Source organism: Lissotriton helveticus, chromosome 8 (genome assembly GCF_964261635.1).
Source record: "Lissotriton helveticus chromosome 8, aLisHel1.1, whole genome shotgun sequence".
Classification (NCBI taxonomy): Eukaryota; Metazoa; Chordata; class Amphibia; order Caudata; family Salamandridae; genus Lissotriton; species Lissotriton helveticus.
The window spans coordinates 1,693,647,098-1,693,674,839 of NC_136069.1; the positions used below are offsets into that span (position 1 = coordinate 1,693,647,098).

General features: G+C 45.3%; 1 protein-coding gene across 1 annotated transcript in view; it reads right to left on the reverse strand.

Annotated features, from left to right (window-relative positions):
• The window catches only part of LOC144774121 (extracellular calcium-sensing receptor-like), a 148,086-nt gene that overhangs the window by 116,635 nt on the left and 3,709 nt on the right, over positions 1-27,742 (reverse strand). The window contains exon 2 of the mRNA XM_078659145.1: positions 15,624-16,466. Coding sequence (XP_078515271.1) covers positions 15,624-16,466 — 843 coding nt within the window. The remainder of the gene's footprint in view (positions 1-15,623; positions 16,467-27,742) is intronic.

Sequence of the window (27,742 nt, forward strand, 5' to 3'; positions counted from 1 at the left end):
TCTGTAAATGACAGAAGCTGTGCACACAGGGGTTCAACCAACCACATAAAGGGGCTTGGGTGTCTTGAGGGAGCGGGCTCTCCATAAAGAGCTCTTTCTGTAAATGACAGAAGATGTACACATAGGGGTTCAACCAACCACATTAAGGGGCTTGGGTGTCTTGAGGGAGCGGGCTCTCCATAAAGAGCTCTTTCTGTAAATGACAGAAGCTGTGCACACAGGGGTTCAACCAACCACATAAAGGGGCTTGGGTGTCATGAGGGAGCGGGCTCTCCATAAAGAGTTCTTTCTATAAATGACAGAAGCTGTACACACAGGGGTTCAACCAACCACATAAAGGGGCTTGGGTGTCTTGAGGGAGCGGGCTCTCCATAAAGAGCTCTTTCTGTAAATGACAGAAGCTGTGCGGGCTCTCCATAAAGAGCTCTTTCTGTAAATGACAGAAGCTGTGCACACAGGGGTTCAACCAACCACATAAAGGGGCTTGGGTGTCTTGAGGGAGCGGGCTCTCCATAAAGAGCTCTTTCTGTAAATGACAGAAGCTGTGCACACAGGGGTTCAACCAACCACATTAAGGGGCTTGGGTGTCTTGAGGGAGCGGGCTCTCCATAAAGAGCTCTTTCTGTAAATGACAGAAGCTGTGCACACAGGGGTTCAACCAACCACATAAAGGGGCTTGGGTGTCTTGAGGGAGCGGGCTCTCCATAAAGAGCTCTTTCTGTAAATGACAGAAGCTGTACACATAGGGGTTCAACCAACCACATTAAGGGGCTTGGGTGTCTTGAGGGAGCGGGCTCTCCATAAAGAGCTCTTTCTGTAAATGACAGAAGCTGTGCACACAGGGGTTCAACCAACCACATAAAGGGGCTTGGGTGTCTTGAGGGAGCGGGCTCTCCATAAAGAGTTCTTTCTATAAATGACAGAAGCTGTACACACAGGGGTTCAACCAACCACATAAAGGGGCTTGGGTGTCTTGAGGGAGCGGGCTCTCCATAAAGAGCTCTTTCTGTAAATGACAGAAGCTGTGCACACAGGGGTTCAACCAACCACATAAAGGGGCTTGGGTGTCTTGAGGGAGCGGGCGCTCCATAAAGAGCTCTTTCTGTAAATGACAGAAGCTGTACACACAGGGGTTCAACCAACCACATTAAGGGGCTTGGGTGACTTGAGGGAGCGGGCTCTCCATAAAGAGTTATTTCTGTAAATGACAGAAGCTGTGCACACAGGGGTTCAGCCAACCACATTAAGGGGCTTGGGTGTCTTGAGGGAGCGGGCTCTCCATAAAGAGCTCTTTCTGTAAATGACAGAAGCTGTGCACACAGGGGTTCAACCAACCACATAAAGGGGCTTGGGTGTCTTGAGGGAGCGGGCTCTCCATAAAGAGCTCTTTCTGTAAATGACAGAAGCTGTGCACACAGGGGTTCAACCAACCACATTAAGGGGCTTGGGTGTCTTGAGGGAGCGGGCTCTCCATAAAGAGCTCTTTCTGTAAATGACAGAAGCTGTACACACAGGGGTTCAACCAACCACATAAAGGGGCTTGGGTGTCTTGAGGGAGTGGGCTCTCCATAAAGAGCTCTTTCTGTAAATGACAGAAGCTGTGCACACAGGGGTTCAACCAACCACATAAAGGGGCTTGGGTGTCCTGAGGGAGTGGGCTCTCCATAAAGAGCTCTTTCTGTAAATGACAGAAGCTGTGCACACAGGGGTTCAACCAACCACATAAAGGGGCTTGGGTGTCTTGAGGGAGCGGGCTCTCCATAAAGAGCTCTTTCTGTAAATGACAGAAGCTGTGCACACAGGGGTTCAACCAACCACATAAAGGGGCTTGGGTGTCTTGAGGGAGCGGGCTCTCCATAAAGAGCTCTTTCTGTAAATGACAGAAGCTGTTCACACAGGGGTTCAACCAACCACATAAAGGGGCTTGGGTGTCTAGAGGGAGCGGGCTCTCCATAAAGAGCTCTTTCTGTAAATGACAGAAGCTGTGCACACAGGGGTTCAACCAACCACATAAAGGGGCTTGGGTGTCTTGAGGGAGCGGGCTCTCCATAAAGAGTTCTTTCTATAAATGACAGAAGCTGTGCACACAGGGGTTCAACCAACCACATAAAGGGGCTTGGGTGTCTAGAGGGAGCGGGCTCTCCATAAAGAGCTCTTTCTGTAAATGACAGAAGCTGTGCACACAGGGGTTCAACCAACCACATAAAGGGGCTTAGGTGTCTAGAGGGAGGCGGCTCGCCCTTAAGAGTCCTGCACAGGGTCAACAGTGTGGATAGTAGAGGCTTGGCTTTCTAATGAGGTTTAGGTGTCTGAGGAGTGGGCGACAGAATAACTATTTTATTTAAGTAAATAAGTTCATGTAATTTATGCTTCCTGTTATTCTGTGCCATTTAGTACCTATTTAAATATTTGAAAGGCTGCACTGGTTTGTTGAATAAATTGAATGGTTGGGTGGGTGATGTTATCCATGATGTCATCATAATGGCATCAAGGATGTTATTTGCAATGCCATCAATGAGGTGATTGAACATATGATTGTTGTAGTGTATGAAGTCGTAAACAATGCATTGCTTTGGCACAAGGTATCGGTAGCTTGCTGATCTATAATTATAACATTTGAGTGGGGTTTAATTTAAAAAGAAATCACTCTATGACTCTCATTGTCGTCTAACTATAATGTGTCTTTTACTTTTCCTTTTTTTGTGAATTTTCAAAGTTCTTCTTTAATGTGAGTTAAGGTTATCTTTCCCTTCCTAACTGCAGCATCACTTTACCCTTAATTTTGTATTCACTGAATTTCTACTGTTTTTAATGTGATTTTTTTTTCTGTTATGTAAAGTTAAAAGTAACTTTCAGGTTAACCATAATGTCAATTTTGCCAATTAGATGTTGTAATGAATTTTTGATAGATTGGTTTAATGTAAAAAACGAATGTGTGTTATGCAAGATAAGATAAGTAACTCTTTGTTTATTTACTTTTACACACATCTTGCATGCACACACCCATTAACTGATTTAGAACAATACTTCTACCTTCTACGTAGTACAATGTTATAGAAGGACAGTTGTAGCCAGTCAGCAGAGATGGCATCTCGGTGAATGACTGTTGCCCAGGCCCTAACTCGGATATGGAGAACAGCTCTGAGGCAGTATCAGAGATAAGATAGAAAATAAGATGAGAGATAAGCAGTAGGGGCAGGTGCTGTATTTAGGGCTGCGCTGTGGCACCACCCTTTCAAACCTAACATCACAGACATTTTTGAAAACGAGACAACCAGGGAAGTTCGGGTGATGTGATTTGTGTAGATCCCATGATGTTTTCTTAGCCACATTGCTCTGCAAACCTCAAACTCTGCCACACCGTTTCCTCTAATTTCTGTGATTAATACGTCTTGAATCCAAAGGAATCCACATATTTCCCCACTTGTGCCGATAAAAACACAACCCACTTGTGTGTTTTGGGCCATTTCCTCTTGCGGGTACTAGGCCCGCCCATACAAGCAAGGTACCATTTGTTTTAGGAGACTTAGGGAAAAGCCAGGTGAATGAAGGGTGGTGGCTCCCGACAGGTTAAAGAACTTTCCTTCACAGAAATGTGAGGAATAAAAATGTGTTTTATTAGTCGAAGGTTCAGATTTGCAAGGAAATTTGGGTAAAATAAACTGTGAAAGCCACGCAAGTTACCCCACCTTAGATTCCCCCAGGTGTCTAGTTTTCAAAAATGTGCAAGTTTGCTTGGTTCCATAAGAGCCAGCTGAGCTAGGACCCAAAATCCACAGTTACCCACTTAGCAAAAAAAGGTTCAGGTTTAAGTGGAAAAAGTTGCACATCCATGATGTGTTTTGGGCCATTTCCTGTTGCAGGAATTAGGCCCACCCACACAAGTGAGATATCATTTTTATTCTGAGATCTGTGGATGCATAAAATAGGGACCTGCTTGCTCTCTGTTCCGTGTGCTGGAACAGAGGCATTCCTGATTTGCACCGATTCTGCCTTTCTGCTCTGCGTAACCTCCTACCTCCTGTCACCGGCACAGTTCGCCGGACCCGCTCCGCGGGTCCCGCTTCACGGAGAAAGTGAGCGTGGGCTGTGTTGGCTCAACGGGGCTGTGAGCATCAAGGGCAGGGACTCCATTGACCAGGAGACCCTGCAAGGCCAATTGGACACACCTGGCCCGCTCTCCCCGGTAGCCACGCCCCCAACGAACCGGACCCGTGATTAGCAGCGTTTCTCTGCACAACTGTGGGACCTGCTTGCTCTCTGTTCCGTGTGCTGGGACAGAGGCATTCCTGATTTGCACCGACTCTGCCTTTCTGCTCTGCGCAACCTCCTACCTCCTGTCACCGTCACAGTTCGCCGGACCCGCTCCGCGGGTCCCGCTTCACGGAGAAAGTGAGCGTGGGCTGTGTTGGCTCAACGGGGCTGCGAGCGTCAAGGGCAGGGACTCCATTGACCAGGAGTGCCTGCAAGGCCAATTGGACACACCTGGCCCGCTCTCCCCGGTAGCCACGCCCCCAAAGAACACGTTCATAAACTGACGCAAACCCGCGCACTCGGGACGCGCGTGGCACGAAGCGCGGAGCGAAGCCCGGGCTAAGGGCGGGGCCGATTGAGGCCGTTAGAGACCGAGTAAGACCGGACCGGGCCTCCCCCCTTGGTTATGGCCCTGGTCCCCAGTTACTGACTTCTGTTTTTACCAACTTGTGGGGAGACCTTAATAACAATGTGCACGCGAGAAAGCCGAAGCAGGACAGCCAAAGGAGGGAAGCTCTTGAATGGTACTCTTGATGATTTCATAACCATGACTAACACTGTCATAGACTCGGAAATTTCTAAAATCCAACATAGAGTTTCCATAGAGCTGGAGGCAGCTAGAAGAATGTCCCAGGACCTAGCCTTGTCTAGAAAATCATCTTTAGGCCACATTGCAACGGCTAAAACTCCCGAGCGTTTGACTGCCCCAGTAGCTATCATCACTAAGGCAGACATCCATTGTACAACAGACACCATTCCACCCACGCAACCAAGTATATCAGGTCCAGCCCACCCACCAACTAACCTGAGCTCACCCCTAAACGTAACTGATTTAGAAATAGGGGCACCTACTGAGCTTAGCCCTAAAACAAGTATGGCGTCTGGGGGTAAATTGTGTGCTATTAAAGAGGGAACTGTCCTAAAACGGAAGCGCAAGATTACATCTGCCTACTCCAGGAAGAAGGCCAAAGTTGCAAATGCCCAATATTTTAATGGCAGAAAGCCCCCTGTAGGATGTGGGGTTGAAGTACCAGCTCAGGAACATTGTAGCGACTCAAAAACTAACCCGAACCCGAATGTGGATGAGGTTACACCAGTTGTTACAGTAGGAGTGCACGTCTCACAAATTAGCGCTACAATGGGTGGGGTACCAGTATGTGAGGTAGAGGGTAGTGATGAGGAATTCTTGAAGATTGTATGGGAAACGCTAAAAAAGCTTTTAACCCCTCTAGAAATTAGGTTAGCGCAAATTGAAAACCACCTGTTCGAGGTAAAAAGTAGCATTTTAGCATTGGCAAATCTTAGGCTAGAAGTAATAAACCCCAATACTCCACCCAGTGCTGATATTATTGCACCGGAACAACAAAAGGGTTTGGCTAAAGCGCAGTAAGGCTGCGCCACTCTAAGTGTAAACAAAACAACTGCCAGTACTGCAAAATGAGTCAGCCTATCTTTTTATGCTACGAAATTAAACTATTAGCATATACAAAGGACAAACCAATGTCAGATTCAATCAGTTTAATTTTTGTTTTTTAGTAAAAGGAAACAATTTAATATTTTAATTTTTTTAACTTGTTTTTGACATAATTCGTCAATAGTCCAATGCACACAGGGAGGGGTGGGAGTTAAAATTCTATGTGCAAGTGTCGAAAAATTGTAGATACGTAAAGTGAAAGGTGTCACAATGTTCAATTATACAAACTCTTCAGTCATCCGGCATTCGGTAAACAAAATCCAAAAAAGAACTCAAAAAACATACCACAGTCATACTAGGAACCTTACACACTATGTCAGACACACCCGTGAAGAAAAGTGCAAAAACAGAAAGAGAAAGAGAAAGCGTTTAATATCCTCACTTAGAAACAAAATCTATTATTGATTTAAGGGGTGGGGTATTAATAAAGTTGTTTAAACATTTTCAAATGCCATTTTAATCAAAGGCACTCACAGGCCATCAACATTTTTACAATTTGCATGAAATTACAAGCACTTAATTAGTTGGATTGGCCTGAACAACAAGACAAAGGGTCGACGCGTTTCGATGCCCCTTAATGTTGGGGAATCTCCTCAGGACCATGAAGGACCGAATCCTGCGGAAAAACAATAAAAGACAGTCCTTACTACCAACAATCCTAGGGACAACCTTCAACTTCTAGACAAATCAGCACTCGATATTATTGCACCGGCACCTATTCCTACTCCACCAACACTTCCCTTAGCCAAACCAATACCCAAACCTCGCTCTAAGTCTCTCGCTCCTAATGCAACCAAACCTCTAGCAAAGGCATCTAAATAACTGACCATACAATCTTTACCACCCCTTAAAGAAGTTGCTCCTCCGAGGGCAAAAGAAGCTAAGGTCCATCAGTCAAATCCACAGGTGCCCCGTTCCACAGAGAATCATCGCGAGGGTTTCATAGATCTTCCTCCTGATGCAGGGCCATATGTTGTAGTGTTAGCCGGAGTACCTGAAACTGGTAACTATCACCAAGAAAACTTTTGGTCATTAAGGAATAAGGTTACCCACTGGCTAAATGAAAATAGGCCGCTACCCAATCACCTTAGAAGCAAAATCTTAATGGTGCGAAGGGTACCTTGGATAGGCCCTTCCCACAAATCCATTCCAGGCGATTGTATTGTTGTCTCCTTTGATGACCCGAAAACGGCACACCATATATGTTCATGGAACAGTTATGGTGGGTATTCGACTATTGTAGTCAGACCCCTCACTTTCTTTTACCCACCACGGCCACGTCCCAATCACGGGGGAAATTGGTCATTGCCTAGACATTATGCCCGGGGGGGGGGTTGTAGATCCTTGGCAGGGAAGCCAAAATGGGTGGAACGGGGCGCCAACCTTTAATAGGTTTGGTTGCCTTGAAGAAGTGGATTGACTCACCCCGAGGAAAGCTCGTTGTGAAAGTTCACCTCCTACAATTGGCACTGTACCCACATCAATATTGTGTATTGTGGGAGTGAGCAACCCACCTCTAACTGTAGATTTGAGTGCAGGGGGGGTGGGTATCCAGCTCCCTAGATCCTGACCCATCCCTGAAGTTTACCAGCATCAAGAAGGGCCTGGCATTAATGATTGAACGGGGTGTGATGTGTTCTCCTCCACTAATGGTTGTGCACGAGCCACGCATCTTGCCCCTTGTTGACCCATCTCCTCCGGCGGCACTTCCATTGGTTGTGGAAAGTTGTATTGAAGGGATTTCTGGTAGCGGTTTCAATACACTATCAATACCAACTGCGGGGCAGGAACTAGCCCCGCGCTCGTCGGACTTTTCCGAGGCAGAACATATATCCATGCCCATGCTCAGGGTTCCTAGTTCTACCCTTGACCCTCCAGTGACTGATTCTATTCCACGGTCGGATAGACCTGGAGGCTCTGTCCTAAAGATGATCAGTTGCAACATAGCGGGCCTCGCACAGAATATCGACATACCCGAATGGAATTCCTTTGTTGAATCCTTCGAGATATGTTTATTTCAGGAAACCTGGTGTTTGGAACCACGCTACAAGGTGGGTTATACCACCTACTTTGTACCGGCGTCCCAACCGCCGGGAGGGAAAGGCCGCCCGTCTGGCGGCCTGTTAATCTGGGCTAGGGTTTCACTGGGATTGACCATCAAGTCCTTACCGACCAAATCACCTGACCTGCAGAGACTACTTATGAGAGGGACAACAGGGGGATGGAAGCTCGAAATTTTCAATATCTGTGTTAGAGGATCAAGGGCCGGTACATCTATGCTCCATCTCACAGGCATTGAGGAGGAACTAGGCTCTTGTAGTGCTGATTCACTTGTCATCCTAGCTGGGGATTTCAATTGTACATTTGAACCCCTTACTAGTGATGACATCCTTGGTTCCAGGGAAGATGATGTTAGGAGAGGCATACCCCCCCTCACTTTACCGCCCATTAAAAGCTGGACCCAAAGAGCCATTGATCTTAATGCCCTCTGCCTGGAACATGGCCTCAGAGTAGCCAATGGTAGATCAAAATCAGACTCCTCTGGGGCGCATACATTTAATAGAGTGGGCCACTCCTCACATATTGATTATATTCTTTTGAATTATAGGATATGGGCCTTCTTGATTGACATGGTGGTCCTACCATCTATTGATAGTGACCACAACCCCCTAGCTCTGACCTTGTCTACCTCCTGGATGGGTGCGATTCCGGTTTCATCCCCACATATTTGGAAAGCATCACACGAAGTCCGCCCCTCCAATTGTGGCAGGCGCTTGAAATGGAATAAAGTTGCAGCCAATGAGGGAAAGATCCTGGAAGCAAATTCCATAATGTCTAACACTATGTTGCGCCTAGATTTCCCTGGTCTCAACCAGTCTGATGTTCCAATTTTGTTTTCCAAGACCACTAAAATGCTAGGTGAATTGTTCTTGGTCCGATCTGTGGGTGCAAGGGGCAATGCAAGAGGGGGACCGATGGGTAACACCGGCTGGTTCTCCCCTGCCTGCCGTGCTGCCAAAAGGGAATTAATCCAAGCCGTGAAAACCAAGGAGGGCATTTTGATTAGTCTTGCCAGGAGGAACTACAGGAAGGTTCTATCTAAAGCAAGGATCGAACATGAGAATCAGTTCTGGAATGACCTAAAGGTGGCTAGTTCCAGGAAGGATTCGAAGGCATTCTGGGACCTGTTAAGAGCTAGGGATAAACCCGTAGATTCTCTGATCACATGTAATATAGCTGGGGGAGTGTGGTTTGACCACTTCTCCAAGCTTTATACATTGTCTGTGGATCCTGCCGCTACCCCATTGGAACAGCCCCCAATAGCATCCACAGAGCCCAATGTGGTAATACCTTGTTCACCTAAGGAAGTAGCGGGGATGGTCAAGTGCCTTGTTTTAAACAAGGCAGCGGGTCCTGGCGGCCTTCCTGGGGACCTGCTTCGGGCTAACCCAGATGAATGGGGGAAATTGATTGCTTCCCTACTGAACTCGGGCATGGCTGGGGGGACTTTCCCGGACTCATGGAAGGGCGCAGAGGTCGTCCCGATTTTTAAGAAGGGAAGTCGGGATGACCCTGCTAATTACCGCCCTATAAGCCTCCTCGATTCCATGCAGAAGGTGGCAGGCAAAATGATCCTAGGAAGAATCTTACAGTGGGTAGAGGAGAAGCAAATCCTCTCAGACTTCCAGGCCGGCTTTAGAACTGGTATGGGGACTATCGAACAATCTTTCCGACTTATGATGCTATTCTGGAAAGTGGTTGTACTGGGCAAAGGCAGACTGTACCTTGCTTTTATAGATCTCCGGACTGCCTTTGACCTGGTCCCACGTAACCAACTCTGGAGTGTACTTGATGCACTGGGTATTTCCCATTACCTCCTTAACTTGCTGATAAAACTGCACGAAGACAACTTTGCGCAGATCAGGTGGGGTAACCAGGGACAGAAAACCCAGCGTATCCCTGTAAATAGAGGTGTCCGCCAGGGATGTGTATTAGCCCCCACTCTGTTCTCATTGTATGTTAACGGAGTGGTGGAGCATTTGCTACAACATCCAGCAGATGCACCTTCCCTGGCGGGCAGAAAAATTCCCACCCTCCTATTTGCAGATGATACCCTCCTGATCTCCAAAACCCCAGCAGGCCTGCAGAGTCTCTTAACGAGTTTTAAGATCTTTTGCGATTTAAAGGGGCTAATTATTAATGCAGGGAAAACGAAGTTCCTGGTTCTAAATCCCCCAAAGAAGACTGTTCCCCCCCCTATCCTGAAATCAGTTCCACTTGAAGGGTTAGGGAATTCGATTACCTTGGTATTCGCCTTTGTGACTCTATGAGTTGGCAATGCCATCTACAGAAGATGCTGCTGACCCATAAGAGAGTGGTGGGGGCTCTTCTCAAGGAACAACATGCTTCACCCCTCAAACCCATCGCACCAGTACTTGACATCTACAGGGCAAGAGGGGTTAGCGCAGCTTTGTATGGGGCTGAACTATGGGGTGTGCAGAATGTGGACCATTTGTCTCGCGCAGAAAATAAGTTCCACAAAGATCTTATGGGCCTCCCTTATAGTACTCCAACTCTCCCACTTCTTCTGGATATGGGCACTCGGCCCATCAGCGACCAGGCAAGGCTGCGCCCTCTTCTCTTGTGGTCATGCATTTGGAGAGTGCCAGAACTGTCTGGTTTTGCAGAGGGCCTAAAGGAAGTTCTCTCACTACCTGGTTGGTCTAAGATCCGTTGGCTGAGGGAAGTTAAGCGCCTCCTCACTGACTTGGGCCTTGAAGATGCTTGGATCAGCAGATCTGCTCCGCCCAAGATTGTCTTGAAGAGGTTATATTGGGGTTGGGTCTCTGATGGCAGAAATAGCAGGGCCAACTTGTGTAAGTCCACAGTTGAATTCCTTATGGTGAAGGTGTGCATTTTTGTGAGACTTACTTTAATACTATCCTAAATTCCTGGGACAGGGCCCTTTACTTTAAGTTCAGGGTAGGCCTACATCCAGTGGGTCAATTAACTGCTAACTGGAAGGTTCCGGCGCAGTCAACACCATTCTGCCCCTTTTGTACTAACAGAACAGAGTCAGTCTCCCATTTACTGTTAGAATGCTCGGCATATGCAGCCCCACGTCGCAGATGGCTGAAGCCACTTTGCAGAGAGCTCGGCACTAGATCACATAAGGAGGCCCTACGAATTTTAAAATCAGATTCTCGGCCCTGTTTGCTTGTGGCCTGGCAAAGTATCTGGGATGGACATGGCGCATTAGATCTAGGAGGTTTTTGTACATTGCTTAAAATCCATTTTTAAAGACTGTTTTTATGTATATGACATCATATCATGAACTGTATATTTATCTTCATGTACTATCTTTTTTAAATGTCTACGTGTCTGTATTGCTTTTTAAGATATCAACTATATCGAAATCAAACTTGTTACAACAACAGCATAAAATAGTGGACCGTTTGCTAATTCCAATTGGATTTTGCTGCATTTGTGCCTTTAAAATGTAAGCCAGTGGGTAAGAAAGAAGACATTTTGAAAAATACCCTCTAAATAATTCATTCATTGTGGTATCAAGAAATTCAGAAATGCGCAAATAACCAGAACTCCTAAACTCCATATCATGTGCCCATTTCAGAAATACATATGTTTCATCGATAACCAATACTTTGTATACAATGATAAACCACTGTACGGTGCAGCTCAGTTGTTGGCTCTGAGCATCTGGGGTTCTTGGAGAACCTACAAACACTATTTCACCCCAAAACCAGAGGGTCTAGCTGGCACAATGGTAAATTGCTTTTGTAAGTCAGCTATTGTCACAAGGAGTTACAGATGGACATTTCAACAATTATCTTTTTTGCAAAAACCTCTACACATATGACCCCTTGCTGAATTTGGAATTATGTCTACTTCTCGGAAATCTACAGATGTCCTGGATCACCCATTGGTTCCACACTGGTTTCTAGCACAAACTGGAAGTAGTTTTAGAGCACCAAAAATTGGAAACAATCTGCTCCCGCTGAAAAATGCAAACATTGTGGTACAAAGGTAGGTTCTTTTTATTCATCTTTGCATGTTCCTGATCGATAGGGAGGTGGAAAGATTAGCACAACAAACTGTTTGTTGATGCTATTTTTAGAAAGAAAAACACAGACACTTTAATCCGGAGCAGTTTTCTCCTATTTCTTTCAGAAAACGCAAGATATTGCTATATTTTACCAGTTACTTCCAGGGAACCCTGCAACCCTGGGTACCTTTAGAATATCACTTATGTTGTGCAAAAAGGCTGCAAACCTGGGGTGGATACCTTATGTGGAAAAACAGTTCTGGAGAACTACAGAAAATAGCTCAAAAGTGATCAGCACTCGGGTGGTGGGAAGGCCCAGCAGCTAATCTGCTATAACAGTTTAGACATAATAATAAAAGTTAAGTCTATTGTTATAGTTGCAAGTGAAAAGCAAATATTTACTACTATTGATTTCAACCAGATTAACACAGATTTTGCTTCAGTTTTAGCATACTTTTTTAATGCAGATCCAACAAAAAAAGTCTGGTTGGTATTTAAATAATCAACTCAAATTACGTTATGTGTTAGTCCCATATCTACAAAGACATTTAGACAGGTGTTTGCACCAAAAGCAAATGCCTTCATGAGGCTGGCGTAACAAGAAGAAATATTTCCTCTTGAATGTGTGCTGCATTTTGCAGAACATATATATTCAGAGGAAACTGCCTTACAGCATTTTTTTTTTAATCAGTAAGAGACCCCTTTCTGCACAAAAGTTATCCTGACAATAATGCAGACACCATTGCACTATGACGCAAGGATGCCTGAAGGATGCCTGCATTGGCACATGGCAGCCGAAAGTGTGCCAGCACATGCAGAGAGTAGGGCTGTGCCAGGTCTTTGTACATATGGTGCAGTTCTGGTCTTTCCAGTTCATACAACACAACACACACATTCCTCTCATTTATGGAAATTATTTCAATTCAACTCCTTTTATATATAATCTTATTAGTACCATGGGAGTACCATCGTACCATACTGGGTATTTTGGGGGTGTTTAACCAACACCATGGGAGTACAGTGGGACCTATTTAACTTTTTCTTTTATGAAAAACATTATACCCCTATCTCCCTCTCAAAAGGGTGTGTGAAAATGCATCAGAGTAACCCTGATGCTTTTACACACACCTAAGGGCACGTCAACAGGCTTCAGTCAGCTTTGCTGTCTAAAGAAGCTGGCCTGTCCGTAATAATTATATACTGAGCAAAGACCATGAGGAGCAGGGGATTTCCACTCATGTCTGGTTGATTGGCCACAAGACACCACCTACTTGCAAAGGGTTTAGGACATTGCAAATGCTGAGCTTAATAGAGGTTTGATACTTAAGGGGCCCTGAGTTCTAGAGTAAGTGGGCTGTCTGTCAAGAGTTGTACACAGGGCAAAGGCTATGTTTAGTTGGCGCATGACCCCCTAAGGGGACTTGAATGTCTGGAGGTATAGCCTCTCTGTGAAAAGTTGTGGACAACTAGACAACGACGAAACATCAGCCCTCATCCTCCTGGACCTGTCAGCCGCCTTCGACACGCTCTGCCATTGAATCAAACAGACTGGACCACGTACTTCCTCTCCGGCAGAACCCAGTGTCCGCCTCCCACCCTTCCGATCCGAAGGCACCAACATCATCTGCAGCGTCCCCCAGGGCTCATCCCTCAGCCCAACGCTGTTCAACGTCTACATGCCCCCCCCTCGCACAAGTGGCCCGCCATTACACAACCTCAATATCATCTCCTACGCTGACGACACCCAGCTCATCCTCTCCCTCTCCAAGGACCCACACACCAACAAACCCAACTTCCATGAGGGAATGAAAGCCATCGCCAATAGGATGAGGAGAAGCCGTCTGAAGCTGAACTCGGACAAGACGGAGGTCCTCATCCTCGGACCCATCCCCTCAGCCTGGGACGACTCCTGGTGGCCGAACTCACTGGGAACAGCACCAAAACCCACCAACCATGCACGCAATCTAGGATTCATCCTCGACTCCTCCCTCTCCATGTCTCAGCAGGTAAAGGTGTCTCATTCTCCTGCTACAACACCCTCTGCATGCTCTGTGAGATCTACAAGTGGATCCCGACTGAAACAAGAAGAACGGTGACACAGGCCCTCGTCAGCAGCAGACTGGACTACGGAAACGCACTCTACACAGAAATCCCTGCCAAACACCTACGACGACTACAACGCATCAGAAACGCCTCCGCCCGACTGATCGTCAAAGTCCCCTGCCACAGCCACATCACCCCCCACCTGAGAGACCTACACTGGCTCCCCGTCGACAAGAGGATCACCTTCAAGCTCCTCACCCACGCACACAAAGCACTCCACAACCCCGTACCAGCCTACCTGAACAGCAGACTCAGCTTCCACACCCCCACCCGCCAGCTCTGCTCCGCCAGCCTCGCTGCTGTCCCCCGCATCCAACGAACATCCTCCGGTGGCAGATACTTCTCCTACCTCACCGCCAAGACCAGGAACACCCTCCCTACCCACCTACGGCGGACCCAAGACCTACTCGCCTTCAGAAGACACCTCAAGACCTGGCTCTTCGAGCAGTAGCAGCACCCCCCTTCCCCTCAGCGCCTTGGGACCCTCACGGGTAAGTAGCGTGCTTTACAAGTACTCTGATTGATTGATTGATTGATTGATTGAGTGACAGGGCGATGGATTTGTGGGGTAGGGGCTTGACCACCTAAGGGAACTTTGGAGTCTGGAAGCAAGGGGCTCTTCATAACGCCTTTTCTATGAAGCAAAGGCTGGGTGTAGGTTGGGCTTGGCCACATAAGGGGGTCGGTGTCTGGAGGAAGTGGGCTCTCCAGAACAATTCTGCACAGGGTGAAGGTTGTGCTTAGTAGGCACTTTAACACCAAAGGAGGCTTGGGTGTCTGGAGGGAGTGGGCTCTTCATAAAGCCTTTTCTACAGAGCAAATGCTGGGTGTAGGTTGGGCTTGGCCACATAAGGGGGTCGGTGTCTGGAGGGAGTGGGCTCTCCAGAACAATTCTGCACAGGGTGAAGGTTGTGCTTAGTAGGCACTTTAACACCAAAGGAGGCTTGGGTGTCTGGAGGGAGTGGGATTTTCATGAATACTGCTGTGCATTATAGTGGCTTGGTCACTCATGTCTCATCGATTGCAAATAAGATGCCGCCTAACTGCAAAGGATACAGTACAGAGCTAAGAATGTGTATTGTAGGGGTTTAGCCACCTGAAGGGGTTTAAGTGTCTGGAGGGAGTGGACTGTTCATCATTTATGCCCACAGGATTTTTTCATAATTTCGTTTTTTGTATAATCCTGCAGTAGTGCCACGGGAGTCAGTGTGCATCCTGGGTGATCCAGCTAGATGGTGGGTCCTCTTTGACACCCCCCATAACTAGAAGTGGATCAGGGCACAACTGCCCTCCCCTTTTACAGTTTCATGTATTTTTTACTTTAACAACAAGGGGACTGACTCCCTATGTTTCCTATGAGAATCAGCAAAGGGATACATTGTTTTGGGTTCTTTTTTCTCAGGCCCCCAGTTGATAGAGCACACTCGAACTTTCTAGGATGGTGGATGAGCTACTTTTATTGGATTTTTTCGTGAAGATTGTTGAAACGGTGCCAACGTTATTAGTGAAACAAAAATCTGAGAATTTTCACAGATAGTAAACTGACATATAATTCAACAATGGAGTTTTTCACTAGAGCTAGGATGCCAATAATTAGGTTTCAAGAAAAAATGTAATAATGCTGCAGTTGAAAGACCCATCAATATGAACACATATCATGAGTCGCATAAACCATGAATCTGAGACATTGTCATTCATGACCTATTGCGATGTTCATGCTTTATTTACCTGCCAAGGTTGAAAGTTATTGATATCAGCACAACCACTATTAATGAACGGTCCTTGTCCAGGTTTACAGGATATCAATGAGTTCATAGCATGGGCAAGGGCATAGACTGCGAGGTAGGTACGGAAGGAGACTACGAGATCATTTAATTCAAAAAGAAAAGATGCCATTTTATCTAATGTCTGGTTCTCTGAGCAAGAAACTTGGACTCCATAGTTGTTCATTGCCATCATTTCCTCAGTTGTGTTAGATCCTGGCCACTTGCAGTTGAAAGCTTTCTCCCAGAAGAGTTTAATAAATTCATCATTGGAGTCTTGCAATGGATTTAGGTGGGAAAGAAACCACTCAAACCCGGGCATCTTTGAGAAATGGAGGATTAGTTGTAGAGATCCATTTAAGAGTGGCCAGGTGTGCCTGGGAAAGAGTGCATGAGAAAATGTAAAGGATGCAGAGAAGACAAAGAATTTATCTGTCACATTCAGAGCAAAGAAGACCTCCATGACCTTCTTCAGATGGGGCTCAGGGCAGTGAACAATGATTACTTTCACAGTATGTCTCTTGGCAATTTCAACAACTTTGGTGATCTTGGCCATAGAGTAGCTTAAATGGACTTTTTCCATGAATGCAACACAACCCCCATTTTTCTCAATCAATCCTTTTAAGGATTGTCCCCCCAACATTCCCAGGTCATCATCGGAGACGATCATCCCAATCCATGTCCAGCCGAAAAATCTCATTAACTGTGCTAAGGCCATCATCTGGAATGTGTTGCTTGGCACTGTGCGTAGAAAAGATGGAAACTGTAGCTTGTCGCTCAGCGTGGGGACCATTGATCCATAGCTGATCTATTGTGAAAGGGATTTTAAGAAGATTTGATTTAATTTCACACAATCAGTTTCTAGCAGCATGTATGAATTAAACTGCCCTCTACCCCCCAAAACCACTCTGGTTATTCTGGTATATAGCCTGGACAGTGAAGTCCTGGCAAAATCCCATGATTAGAGATGCAATCTGCTTCTGTTCATCCTACCTTGGTTTGTTGACCTGAGACTAAGGAAGATTTTTTGTAATTTTGATTTTTTTACTTATGTGGATTTAATGAGACCTACCAGCCTAGCCTCGTTTCCAGGCTCTTTGTACCTAGGTTAGTGGATGTTTGAATGGAAACCAATTAGGTTTCCATTTACTAAATTTTGGCTGGGGCTCCCTCGAAATTATGCAGTTTCACACTAAGCACCTGGGCATTTAATTGATTCTTTGTCACTGCACTGAGGCATACCAGCAGGCCCAGAAGACATTAGTAGATGATGGTTTTGGTATTGACCTCTATGAGATTTCATCCCTCTATTTCCTAACTAGACAGATGGCATTGTCCTGTTGTGACTAGCCCTATATGCTTTACAGAATACGTTAATATTGCCTGATTGCTAACTTAACCTGGGCTAACTTCAGGTCCAACTTTGACTTACATGTGAGATATTCTAAAGAATAACTGCACGAATGTTAGTTAAAAAGACACAAAATCTACTAAATGTACAGGGGTAATTGGCCCCTCATCAGCAAAATACTTCTGGCAGATGACACTCAAGTGGGGCTCCAACTGGGCCAACTGTTGGGTTATGATAGCTCTGTTCACAGCACAGCACTGACATGTAGTTGGAACTTGTCTAGAGTTTGCAAATTAATTAAGCCATGTACTCTGATACTTTATGGGGCTGATTACAATGGTGGTCAGTCGGACCGCTGGACACTATTGCAGCAGTCAGCTGACCGCAGACAAGCATGCAGGTGGTCTGACTGCCATATTTTGATGTGACTGCCGAGTTGGCGTTGGGATTCAGCAATACTTATTTTTATGTTTATTTATTATGGAGTTTTATATAGCGCTGGCCGGACCCGGGGGTATCTGAGCGCTTTACAACAGTTTTTTTGTAAGAGTCGTACAATAGAGCAGTGATTGTACATAATGGTTCGGAAGTCCAAGTGTGCGGTGCAGCATTGAGGTAGAACGAGAGGCCTGAGATAACCTCATTGAGTGCACGTTGTCTTGGGTTGAACCTCTTAGGGAGAGGGAGGAGCAGGAATGGGTCAAAGGGCAAGGATGAGGTAGGTCTTTGTGAAACGATGTCAGGGAGGAACTACGAGCAGGGATTTACGTTCAGGCGGTGGCTATCCATTCGGGAGTGAGCGGTTGAGGAAGAGGGTTTTTAAGTGTTTTTTTTTTATTTTGTGAAGAAAAAGATCATTCTGATATCTGCTGGGATGGAGTTCCAGATTTTGGGCGCGTTTCCGGCGAATGACTGTGCAGCCGTTTTTTGTTTGCGTGTTTTCATAGGGATGAGAAGTAGGGTAGTGGAGCTCCTGAGGTTTCTTGTCTGACCAGCCCTCTTCAGTTTGGCGGTCAGGTAGTCAGGTTTTCCAGTGTGCAGGGCTTTTTGCATGAGGCAGGCAGTTCTGAAGCTGGCACGTAGTTCGACTGGAAGCCGTTTTAGTTTTCTGAGTGCTGGTGAATTTTGATCATACTTCCTAATTCCAGTGACCATTCTGGCTGCTGCGTTGAGAGAAGTTTTATGGGGAGCTAGGTGATATTTTGTTGTACCAGTGAGAGTTGCATTACCATAGTCAAGTCTGGATAGCACCAGTGATTGGGTGGCTTGTTTGAGGTCATTGTTTGGGATTAATGGTTTGCTTTTGTTGAGTAGCTTCAAATTGAGGAAGGCACTCTTTGCTGAGTTTTTAATGTGTTTGATCATGTCGAGTTTTGGGTCTAGGGTGATTCCTAATGATTTTACGGACTTTGCCAGAGTGAGATTACCATTGAGAGCATCCATAGCTTTTAACCATTCTGCAATTTGATGGTTCTCCTCTTTGTTGGAAATGAGGAGGATCTCACTTTTGTCTTGGATGAGTTTTAAGTGATTTAGAGACAGCCAGTGTTGGAATTCTTTTAGAGTGTCATTTAGTCTGTGAATCTCGTCTATGGAGGAGGTTTCTTGGTAGATTTGGGTGTCATCTGCATGTAGGTGGAAAGGGATGTTGGCATTTTTCAGTATGGTGGTGAGAGGTTCCATGTATATGTTGAACAGTTGTGGTGAGAGCACTTAGCCATGAGGGGACGTACCTGTTGACTGGGTGTAGTTTTTGAGTTTTATCCTTTGCAAGTGACTATGTAGGAAGATGAACCAGCGTAGGACCACCTCATCAGCATCTAACCTTTCTTGTAAAGCCTTGATGAGTAGTTGGTGGTTAACCGTGTCAAAGGCTGCCGATAGGACCAGGAGAATGTGTAGGCACCATTTGTCGGTGTCGAGGGATTTGTGGATATCGACTGTGATGTCAAGGATCGCTGTCTCGGTGCTATAGCCTTTTCTGAAACCTGATTGGTGGTAATCAAGAAGGTTGATGTTGTCCATGCGCTGTGTCAGTTGTAAGAGAACACATTTTTCGAGGATTTTCGATAGGAAAGGGAGATTGGAGACGCATCTGAAGGTTTTTAGGTCCTTGGAGTCAAAGCCTGTTTTTTTAATAGTGGCGTGACTTTGCCAACTTTGAGGCATTCTGGTATGACGCCAGTTCTCAGGGAGCTGTTTATGATCTTGCAGCAGAACGGGGCTATGGAGAGTTTCAGTTTTTTGGTCAATTGGGTGGTTGTAGGTTCAAGGACGAGAGAGGCGGGTTTGGAGGTGGAGATCAGCTTGAGGATTTCGGCTTCCTGGATGGGGTGAAGGACTTCCATGTTTTTGTGCGGTGCTTCCATGTGCTGTCTATTTTCACTGGGGGCAAGCTTTTGCAGGAGGGGTTGACGTTGACGTCCAGTGAGAGCTCAATCTTGGTGATTTTTTCTTCGAACAAGTTGGCAAACTTTTAGCAGGTAAGTTTTGGAGGTTTGTTGCTTGATGATTTTAAACAGTTTGTTGGGTCTGTTTTTTGCGCTGTCCAGGGCGGAGCTGAAAAAGGTGGATTTTTTGCTGCTGATGTGTTTTTTGTACTAGCTTCGAGCTGCTTTGAGTTGCTTGTGTAGGCTTGTGAAAGGGATTATCCTCCATAGTCTTTCTGTAGCTCTAAGTTGTCTCCTTTTGTTGTTTATGTCCTTGTTGAACAAAGATCTGGATGAGATATTCCTGTTTTAGTTTTAGGGGGGCTGCTTGGTCTAGAATGGATGTCATGGTTGTGGTGTAATGGGCAATGAGTTCTGTTGTGGAAAGATCAACTGTGGGGGTGGGGAGGAGGGAGTTGAGCATTTCCTCTAGGTCAGTAATGTTAATCTGCGTAAAGTTTCTAGTCCATGTGGGAGGGTCTTGTGTAAGGGGTTGGAGTGTGATCGGAAGAGTGAGGTGGAATAAGATTAAGTGGTGGTCAGACCAATCCACTGGTAGAGTTTGGTCTATTATGACAATATCGCGTTGGGCGAATATGGCATCTAAGATTGCTCCTTTGTTGTGAGTTTCCTCTGTGCAGTGTTGGGTAAGGTTGTTGCTGTGTAGCAACTCATTCAGGTTCTGGATTAGCAGGTTTTGTTCTTCATTCCAGTGTAGGTTGAGGTTGCCCAGAATTAAGTTGTTCGCATTTGGGAGATAGCAGAGGGCAATCAGGTCCAACAGGTGTTCAGTGAATGTGGTGACATTGCCTGGGGGGTGGTAGATGAGGTGTCAGATTAGAGTTTTGTTGTTGCTAGTGTTAATGTTGGCGGTTAGGCATTCGAAAGTTATGTAGTTGAAGGAGCCTCTTCCTGTCACTGAGATATTGTTTTTGTGGATGATTGCTATGCCTCCACCTCTTTGGTCTTTACCGTCTTTGTTGGTGATTGGAAAGCCTGGGGGGACAAGAGCATCTGAGAGTAGTAGGGAGGAGTCATTTAGACAAGTCTCGATGATGAATGCTACGTCTATGTCGTGGGTGAGAATGGATTCCGCTAGCTCTGTGGCATGTTTGGTGGCTGATCTGCAATTAGTGAGCGTGCAGGTGGTGGGGGTTGTCTCTGTTTTGGTTTTCTTCATATGGGGGCCGTGGGGATGATAATGCTGGTGGCGGGGGGTCTCGGGATTTTGGAAGGACCTGGTCTCTTCCCAGTCCGGTGATCACCTGAATGTTGGATTGGAGGAAGACAGTAATAGTATTGTTGTACGAGGAAGCAAGGTCTGCCGCTTCACTCTCAGCCATTGCATCTCTAGTTCTTTTGGGTCTCTGTGTCTGATTAGGAAGGGGGTAGAGATCCATCTCTGGTGGGAAGCCTTGGGATGTCTTTGTTGTGTGCAGGTAGGGAAGATGGGGCTGTGGTGAGGCTGAGTGGGGCGCAGCGAGGTTGAATGGGATTTAGCTAAGACCCTGTATTATAGTTGTTATCTGGGTTTCTAAAAGGGTGAGTCACAGCCCAGTCTCTATGTCGGTGAGGGTGTTCTGGGTGGGTATGTTAAATCTGGAGGGGGAGAGCCTCACATTGTTGGGTTGCCTTTTTGAGGGAGTGTTGTCCATGTGGGTTCTCGGCAGGGCCGTGAGTGTAGGGTAATGGGAGTCATGTTGTGGTGTAGTTGTTTTATTGTATGTGGGTCTCGGAAGTTGGTTGGGGTTATAGAGTGAGTGTTAAAGTCATTTGAAGTGGGAAGGGGGTTGTAAGGCAGGGGACGGGTGAGGGTGATTCCCGGAGGGTGGTAGTGGTGGGGCCTTGTTTTCTCTGTTAGTTTTAAGGGCAATGTCTCTAGGCGCAGGGCGGGTGTTGTTATTAGGAAGCATCGGAATGGTGGGTAAGTTCTGCTGGTGGGTCCGGTTCTTTGAGGAGAGGAGGAGGGGTGGGCAGGGGAGGAGTGTGTGCTGGGGGGCTGTTCAGAGGGATGGGAAGAGGGCATCAAAGGACTCTAGATTGCCGTTGATGGCTTGTATCACGACTATGACTTTGGAGTAGATGGTCTCAGTGGTGTTTCCAATTCACCTAGTGCGGGTAGGAGCTGGGAATGTCTGTTTGCAGCTATGTGAAGTGTTGGCCATTTAGGAAATGTTGAGCTGTGATCTGAGGATGGAGTTCCATACTTAGGGTCTGTCACTGTTGAATATGAGATCCATTTTGACCACAGCAGAGGCATGCCACAGCCATAGAAAAGGGCCATAGTAGATGCAGCCATCATGCAGCTCCTCTGACATGTCTGTGCATTGTGTACCATGCACCATGTCATGCATGGAACAAAGTGCAAATTCAACAGTGCCTGGAGAGGTGGGCTCCAACTCTCTGGAGATGTCGGAGTTCCCACCATGAAAAGGCTGACGGAAATGACATTGTAATCCCAATGCTGGTACCTGCCTTGGCACTGTTGTCATGCTGGGAAGCTCATCCGACCACCTCCCATCGGGATCTATGATCCTGGCGGAGGCGACAGACTTGTGTCCAATGGATATGGGTCTGACCGCTAGTATCATTATACAGCAGTGAGACCAAAGGGCTGTGAGCGGTCCAACTGCCACTATTATAATGAGGTACTTAGTCACACACAAGACCAGGGATGAGGAGAAGGGTGACACGTGTAGTTGTTAAACAGAGTATATTACACCCACTTCCAAAAGGAGAGATCTCAAATGAGATGAAACCATGTGGCATCTTTTAAGGCACTAATTAAATGTGTCACAATATTTTGGGAATATTTCCAAGCACATTCTCTTTACAAGTTTTCACTTCTAGGAACAGATGTATTGGCTACACGGCAGACTGTGCTTCTCTCATAAACATTTGTGTCTCAATGTATAGCCATCCCTCTAATGCTCTGGACAGCTGGCCTTCTGACCTTAGCAGGCCTTCCCATGTGGGCTCTGTTAAAAAGAAGGACCATCGTTACTGCAGCATCACAATTGTACAACATTTTCACAGAGTACAGGTTTGGAATGTAGAAGTAAAGGAAATAATTGACTAACAGACTCCTAAAGCACAGCATCTATATTAGGTTATATAATTGCTATACTTTGTCTATCTGTTCCTTTAGCAGGGCATATTCCCACTATGTAAATTGATCACTTTGTCACAAATGTATAATCAATGTCGAATTACAGTGTACAGATACCCCTTCCTGCAATATCCCATTCCCCATGAAGTTTAGAAAACTTCTGGAAAATTAATATATTCTGCCTGAATTCTGCTTAAGTGCACTAAAAAAGACAGCCTCTCTTTTGACTGTGATCCCACTTCATTGACACCTGTTATTTTGTGCCTGCTAGCTGTTGTTTCAAATGACCAGGACTTGGTTGAACAGCATGTAGTGCTGGCTGTTGGGACATCAGTTTATGAACAGGGCTCTCCAGGTCATCAGGGCCGGCTTTAGGGCGGCGTGACCAGTGCAACCACACCTGGCGCTGACCTTGGTGTACGCTGCGTTTGAAAATAATCAAAATAACTTACGGGTTTAAAAGCACCTACTACAGAGTTCCTTGTGTGTCCAAAAGTTTTCAGGTGACAATGAACATGTCAGTATAACTGTGGTGATTATTGTCCCTGCTGGAGAGTGAAGGAGTTTTGTCTAGTGACAATTCGGACTCATCATAAAGTAATTCAGAATGTGAATGTGCCTGCTGCAAAAAAAGTCCACCATGCAGATCACAGAACTGCATTTTATGTGATAGCTCAGTGGGTTACTGCTTTTGTGACAGAGATCATTTAGTTACTTGCAGCTCATAAGTTGCAATCCTAATATAGCACAGTGACCAATGAACTTTCATCAAAGAGCTACATGGAGTAGGTTTTTCCCCAGTCTTTCATTAGTCTAAGGCTGCTAAAAATGCTTGTTTGGGTTTTTATTACTAAAGCCAAGTCAAAGCTTTAAATCCTGAGTTTGTACTTCTCCAGACCAAGCACACTTAAAAAATTCTGGCCACTAGTGTGGATAACATGTGATTCCTACATCTCGTAATCCTCATTGCGTTATGCAGCATTTCCTGTGGACTGATTTAGGCATGTATGATTCCTCATCTCTGTATAATGTCTGTGTGGGATGTATGACGGTACAACGCGTACCGTCACAACGCATCCCTTTACACCGCGTCCCTTACAACGCAAGTCGTTACCACGACTTGCGTTGGGGGCGCGGATTTCGAATAGTATAATTTACTATTCTAACACCAGTCCCCGTGGACACTAGGGAAGGTGTTGGGATAGTAAATTTACTATTTTTAATCCTTTAGCGCCCTCCAGCGCAAGTCGTGGTAACGACTTGCGTTGTAAGGGACGCGTTGTAAAGGCCACGCGGAGTAAAATCCGCGTGGTATAGGATGTTTCCCGTCTGTGTGTGATGGAAAGTGCTCTGACGCCAGACACTAGTGTGAGTAGCGCTATACAACTAATGAAATGCATTTGAGAGAGTGCCTATGCATAGAAAATTGACACAGTTGGAAGGTGGTAGTGAGGGAATCAGGGGAGCAGGAGGTCATGGGGGGGTCCAAAAAATACAGTCGCACCGGGCACCACCAGTTCTATGACCTGCCCTGCAGCTCATAATCCATTCACTGGAATTGATTGCTCCAGACTCAGTGGAGGTGACACAACAGGAGGCCTGGATCAATTGGTACTGATAGGTGAAGGGCAATAGCTGGAGCTGGTGAGCAGAGGAGAGCTCCGTACAACTGAGAAAGGGAATCTCTGTTTCCCATTTTGGTTGCCTGGAACTTTGAGAAAGTCGTCCTGTCACATAGCTTGTCCCCTAAATGTGAAGCATGTCACTTTGATGCACAGCTGCTTGTGAAGCAGTATGATTTTAACAGGATTGGCTTAGGAGAGATCACCAATGAATGGCTATGTATCCACTTCTAAGGAGATTCATGGATCTGAAGAGGAGAGAGAGCTTTCCATCTCCACTGAAGAATTAAAGGACCTTCTATAGTACTGGTGGGTGGTAACTCCAGCCCATTCTAGAAATTCTCTCTCACACTTTTTGGTTGAAGTCTGGAAATGCCAGAGACCTGTTTGGCCTATGAAATGTTCAATGAATGGAGGTAACATGAGGACCTAAGACAAACAAAGCTGTGCTTCACTGAAATAATTTCAATGGACAAATGGAAGTGGACATTTCTTGCATCTGCTCCCTGTAGAACCTCCCTCTTGAGGCAACAGGTGTAGAAGGACCTAGGGGCATATTACCAAGCTATAGCGATAATTATCACTTAGCTTGGTTAGCGAGCAAAATTATAACGCCGCGCTCCGAAGATTTTTATCGCTTAGGAGCCTTGATATTATCAAGGTTTATCTCCTAAGCGATAAAAATCGGCCGCAATGCATGAATATCGCTGAAAAGTCAGCGATATTCATGCATTAGCGAGCAAATGCTCTTAGCATGTTATCCACCTCCCATTGGATAACATGGCTAAGAACTGCTCTGGGCAGGCGTTAGCTTTTGGAGATAATCGCGCCTAGCGCGAATATTTCCAAAAGTTGGCAATAGGGTATAGCGATGTTAGCGACTGTTTTCAGTCGCTAACATCTTGGCACGCCCACTTTGCATGTCATTAGCGATAATTATCGCTGACATGCAAAGTGGGCCCCTAAATGCCCGCTATCGCCTATTAGCAGTCGCTAACTGATGTTAGCGACAGCTAGGTAATAGAGCGATTAAATTATCGCCGCTTTAGCGGGAAAAATTCCCGCTAAAGCGGCGATAAGGCCCTTGGTAATATGCCCCCTAATTCTTTTTTTTAGAGTATGTTTGACAAGGTCATGATTTATGGTGTCACAAGCCAATGTCAAGTCCAGCAGTCACTGGAGCCAATTTGTATTTGTATCCTCAAGTTGTAGTATTGTAGATTCGGTGTTGTATAGCCTGGTTAGAAACTAGATTGTCATTTGCCTTACAAATGTTGACATCTTAGAAGGTCTGCACTTGAACATCCATATAGTTTTCTGCAAGTCCTCTGTAGTCCTCTGTTTGAGTTGTATCAGCCACCATTATTCTATCCAGCCATAATTATGTATTCAGCTGCTCCATGCACCCTGCTTACCACTGGGAAATGGAAAGGTCCTGCAATTCTGGCTAGTGGAATAGATGTGGATGAAAGCAATTCTCCAACAAATCCTACTGGCATTGATTTTGAATTGCAATTATACCCCGGCATTGGGTCAGACTTCCCTGAGAGCACTTGTAAGAGCCCATGAATGGCCCTATTTTGAGATGTGCAGGAATCAAAGATCCGGAAACCCAGGGTAATGTTTGATAACAGGTCAGGGGTGTGATTAATTTCATCAATGGCAAAAAGCATGGCCAGCAGGTCCCGGTAATATCGAAAGGTAAACCTGTGGGGTCAAAAGAGTATGTGATTGATATCAGGTAAAGGAACATATTTTGACTCATACACAGGCAAGTTGAATAGCTATTACATACTCAACAGACATTGAGACAAAGACCACAGTGGGATGGTAGGTTGCTACAGATGCGGATCTCAGGTAGTTTGAGTGGGAAGACTAAAGTGTCTTCCTGAGATGTGCACACATCATGGTCTTTGGTGTAATGGATCTTGTGTTCATCTATTGTGAATGTTACACCTTTCAAATGTAACACTGGACAATCAACACTTTCATTAATTTTATTTTCAACAACAGTTTCATATCAGTATGTATACCCCATATTTTCTGGAAAGTGGAAACAAAATATCTCAATTAACATTTGTGGGATTGCTTTCTGCATACACATTAGTGTAACTGTAGAGACACAAAGTCATGGCAAACAGAAAGTAGTTGTGCTGCTGAAAAACACTTGAGAAAGGGGTGATAGATGAAGAGTAACGAACATGGGTCTTAATTTCACATTAAATTGGACTCTTGCTGGAAATTAGGTTTCTGGTTGGAAGAGTATACACCCTCTTCAAGCAGGAGTTGCAAACCTAGTCAAGGTAAGTCAGAAACACAGAAAAACCTAACCCTGCTCACCCTTTGGTAGTCTGGCACAGAGCAGGCTGGCTTAACTTAAGAGGCAATGCGTAAAGTATTTGTGCAATACAGTAAACCGTAACACGATGAAAACACCACAAAAAGACTCCACACAAGTTTAGTAAATTGATTAGCATATTCTGAAAAAAACAAGAAAAACATGACAAAAATAGCAGTTAAAAGTAAACAGGGTCAAGTAGAACCAGGACAAATTCAAGAGTTTAGGCAAACTATGATGGAACATTAGTCAGCTACAGGACCCACGCAGGGCCTGCTTGCAAAGTACCTTAATCCCTTGTCACAGAACAAAACGCGGGGTACAATGCATCAATGCTCTCCGTGCAGTTGAGGTTATGCCCAGATTTCTCAATGCCAGTCAGTCAGTCAAAAATACTTTATTCGGTTCATAACAAAAACCTTAAAAGTATACTCCAAAATTCATCAGGGTCAAGACATTAAGTTAAAAAAGATATAATACATTGATTAATAGTCCATTCACGGCAAATTCATATATGTTTAAAAGAAAAAATATACATTATAAATACTAATAAAAACAGTAAAACCAGCACAAAAAAGCACCTTATAAGAAATACGACACTGACTCCTGGGTCCTAAATGCATAGCTATGTACAATGTATCCAGTTAATTTTCCTCCTCAATCTCAAAGCTATTGTCAAAAAATGTGCTATATTAAAAATCTCCCATACATTTGACAACAGCTGTAAATATAAAAGGGCAGGTTTAACTTGTCTAAAACCCTTGTCTTTAATGAGGGGAATTATATACTTTTTACGGATAGGGCATAAACGCTTACAAAAAAAGATAAAATGCATAGTATCTTTGATAGAGAAACCGTCACAAGAACAAATCTCCAGTTCCGAGTCCTTAGTCCAATCTGGTCGTTCTGTAAGGAGAAGGTGAAATTTGTTCAATCTAATCTTGGTCAATAAAAATCGATGATTCATGTTATTGACGATTCTCAAATAAGGTTCTATGCCACTAGTGGTTGTTAACAATTGATGAGCCCTTACTGTTGGTTTGCATAGTTCATTTTCTACTCTTGCCAAATATGCCAATTGTTTATATGTCTCTTTGGCCCATTTTATGTCCCCTTTCAGCAACTTGTTTGGGGAATTAAACAGTTCCGGTCGGCCCAATCTAGTTGCTAATTTTTTTATGTAATTCAACCAGGGGACAGAGTGGCCATGCTCCAATGCTAAACAGTCCCTCAGG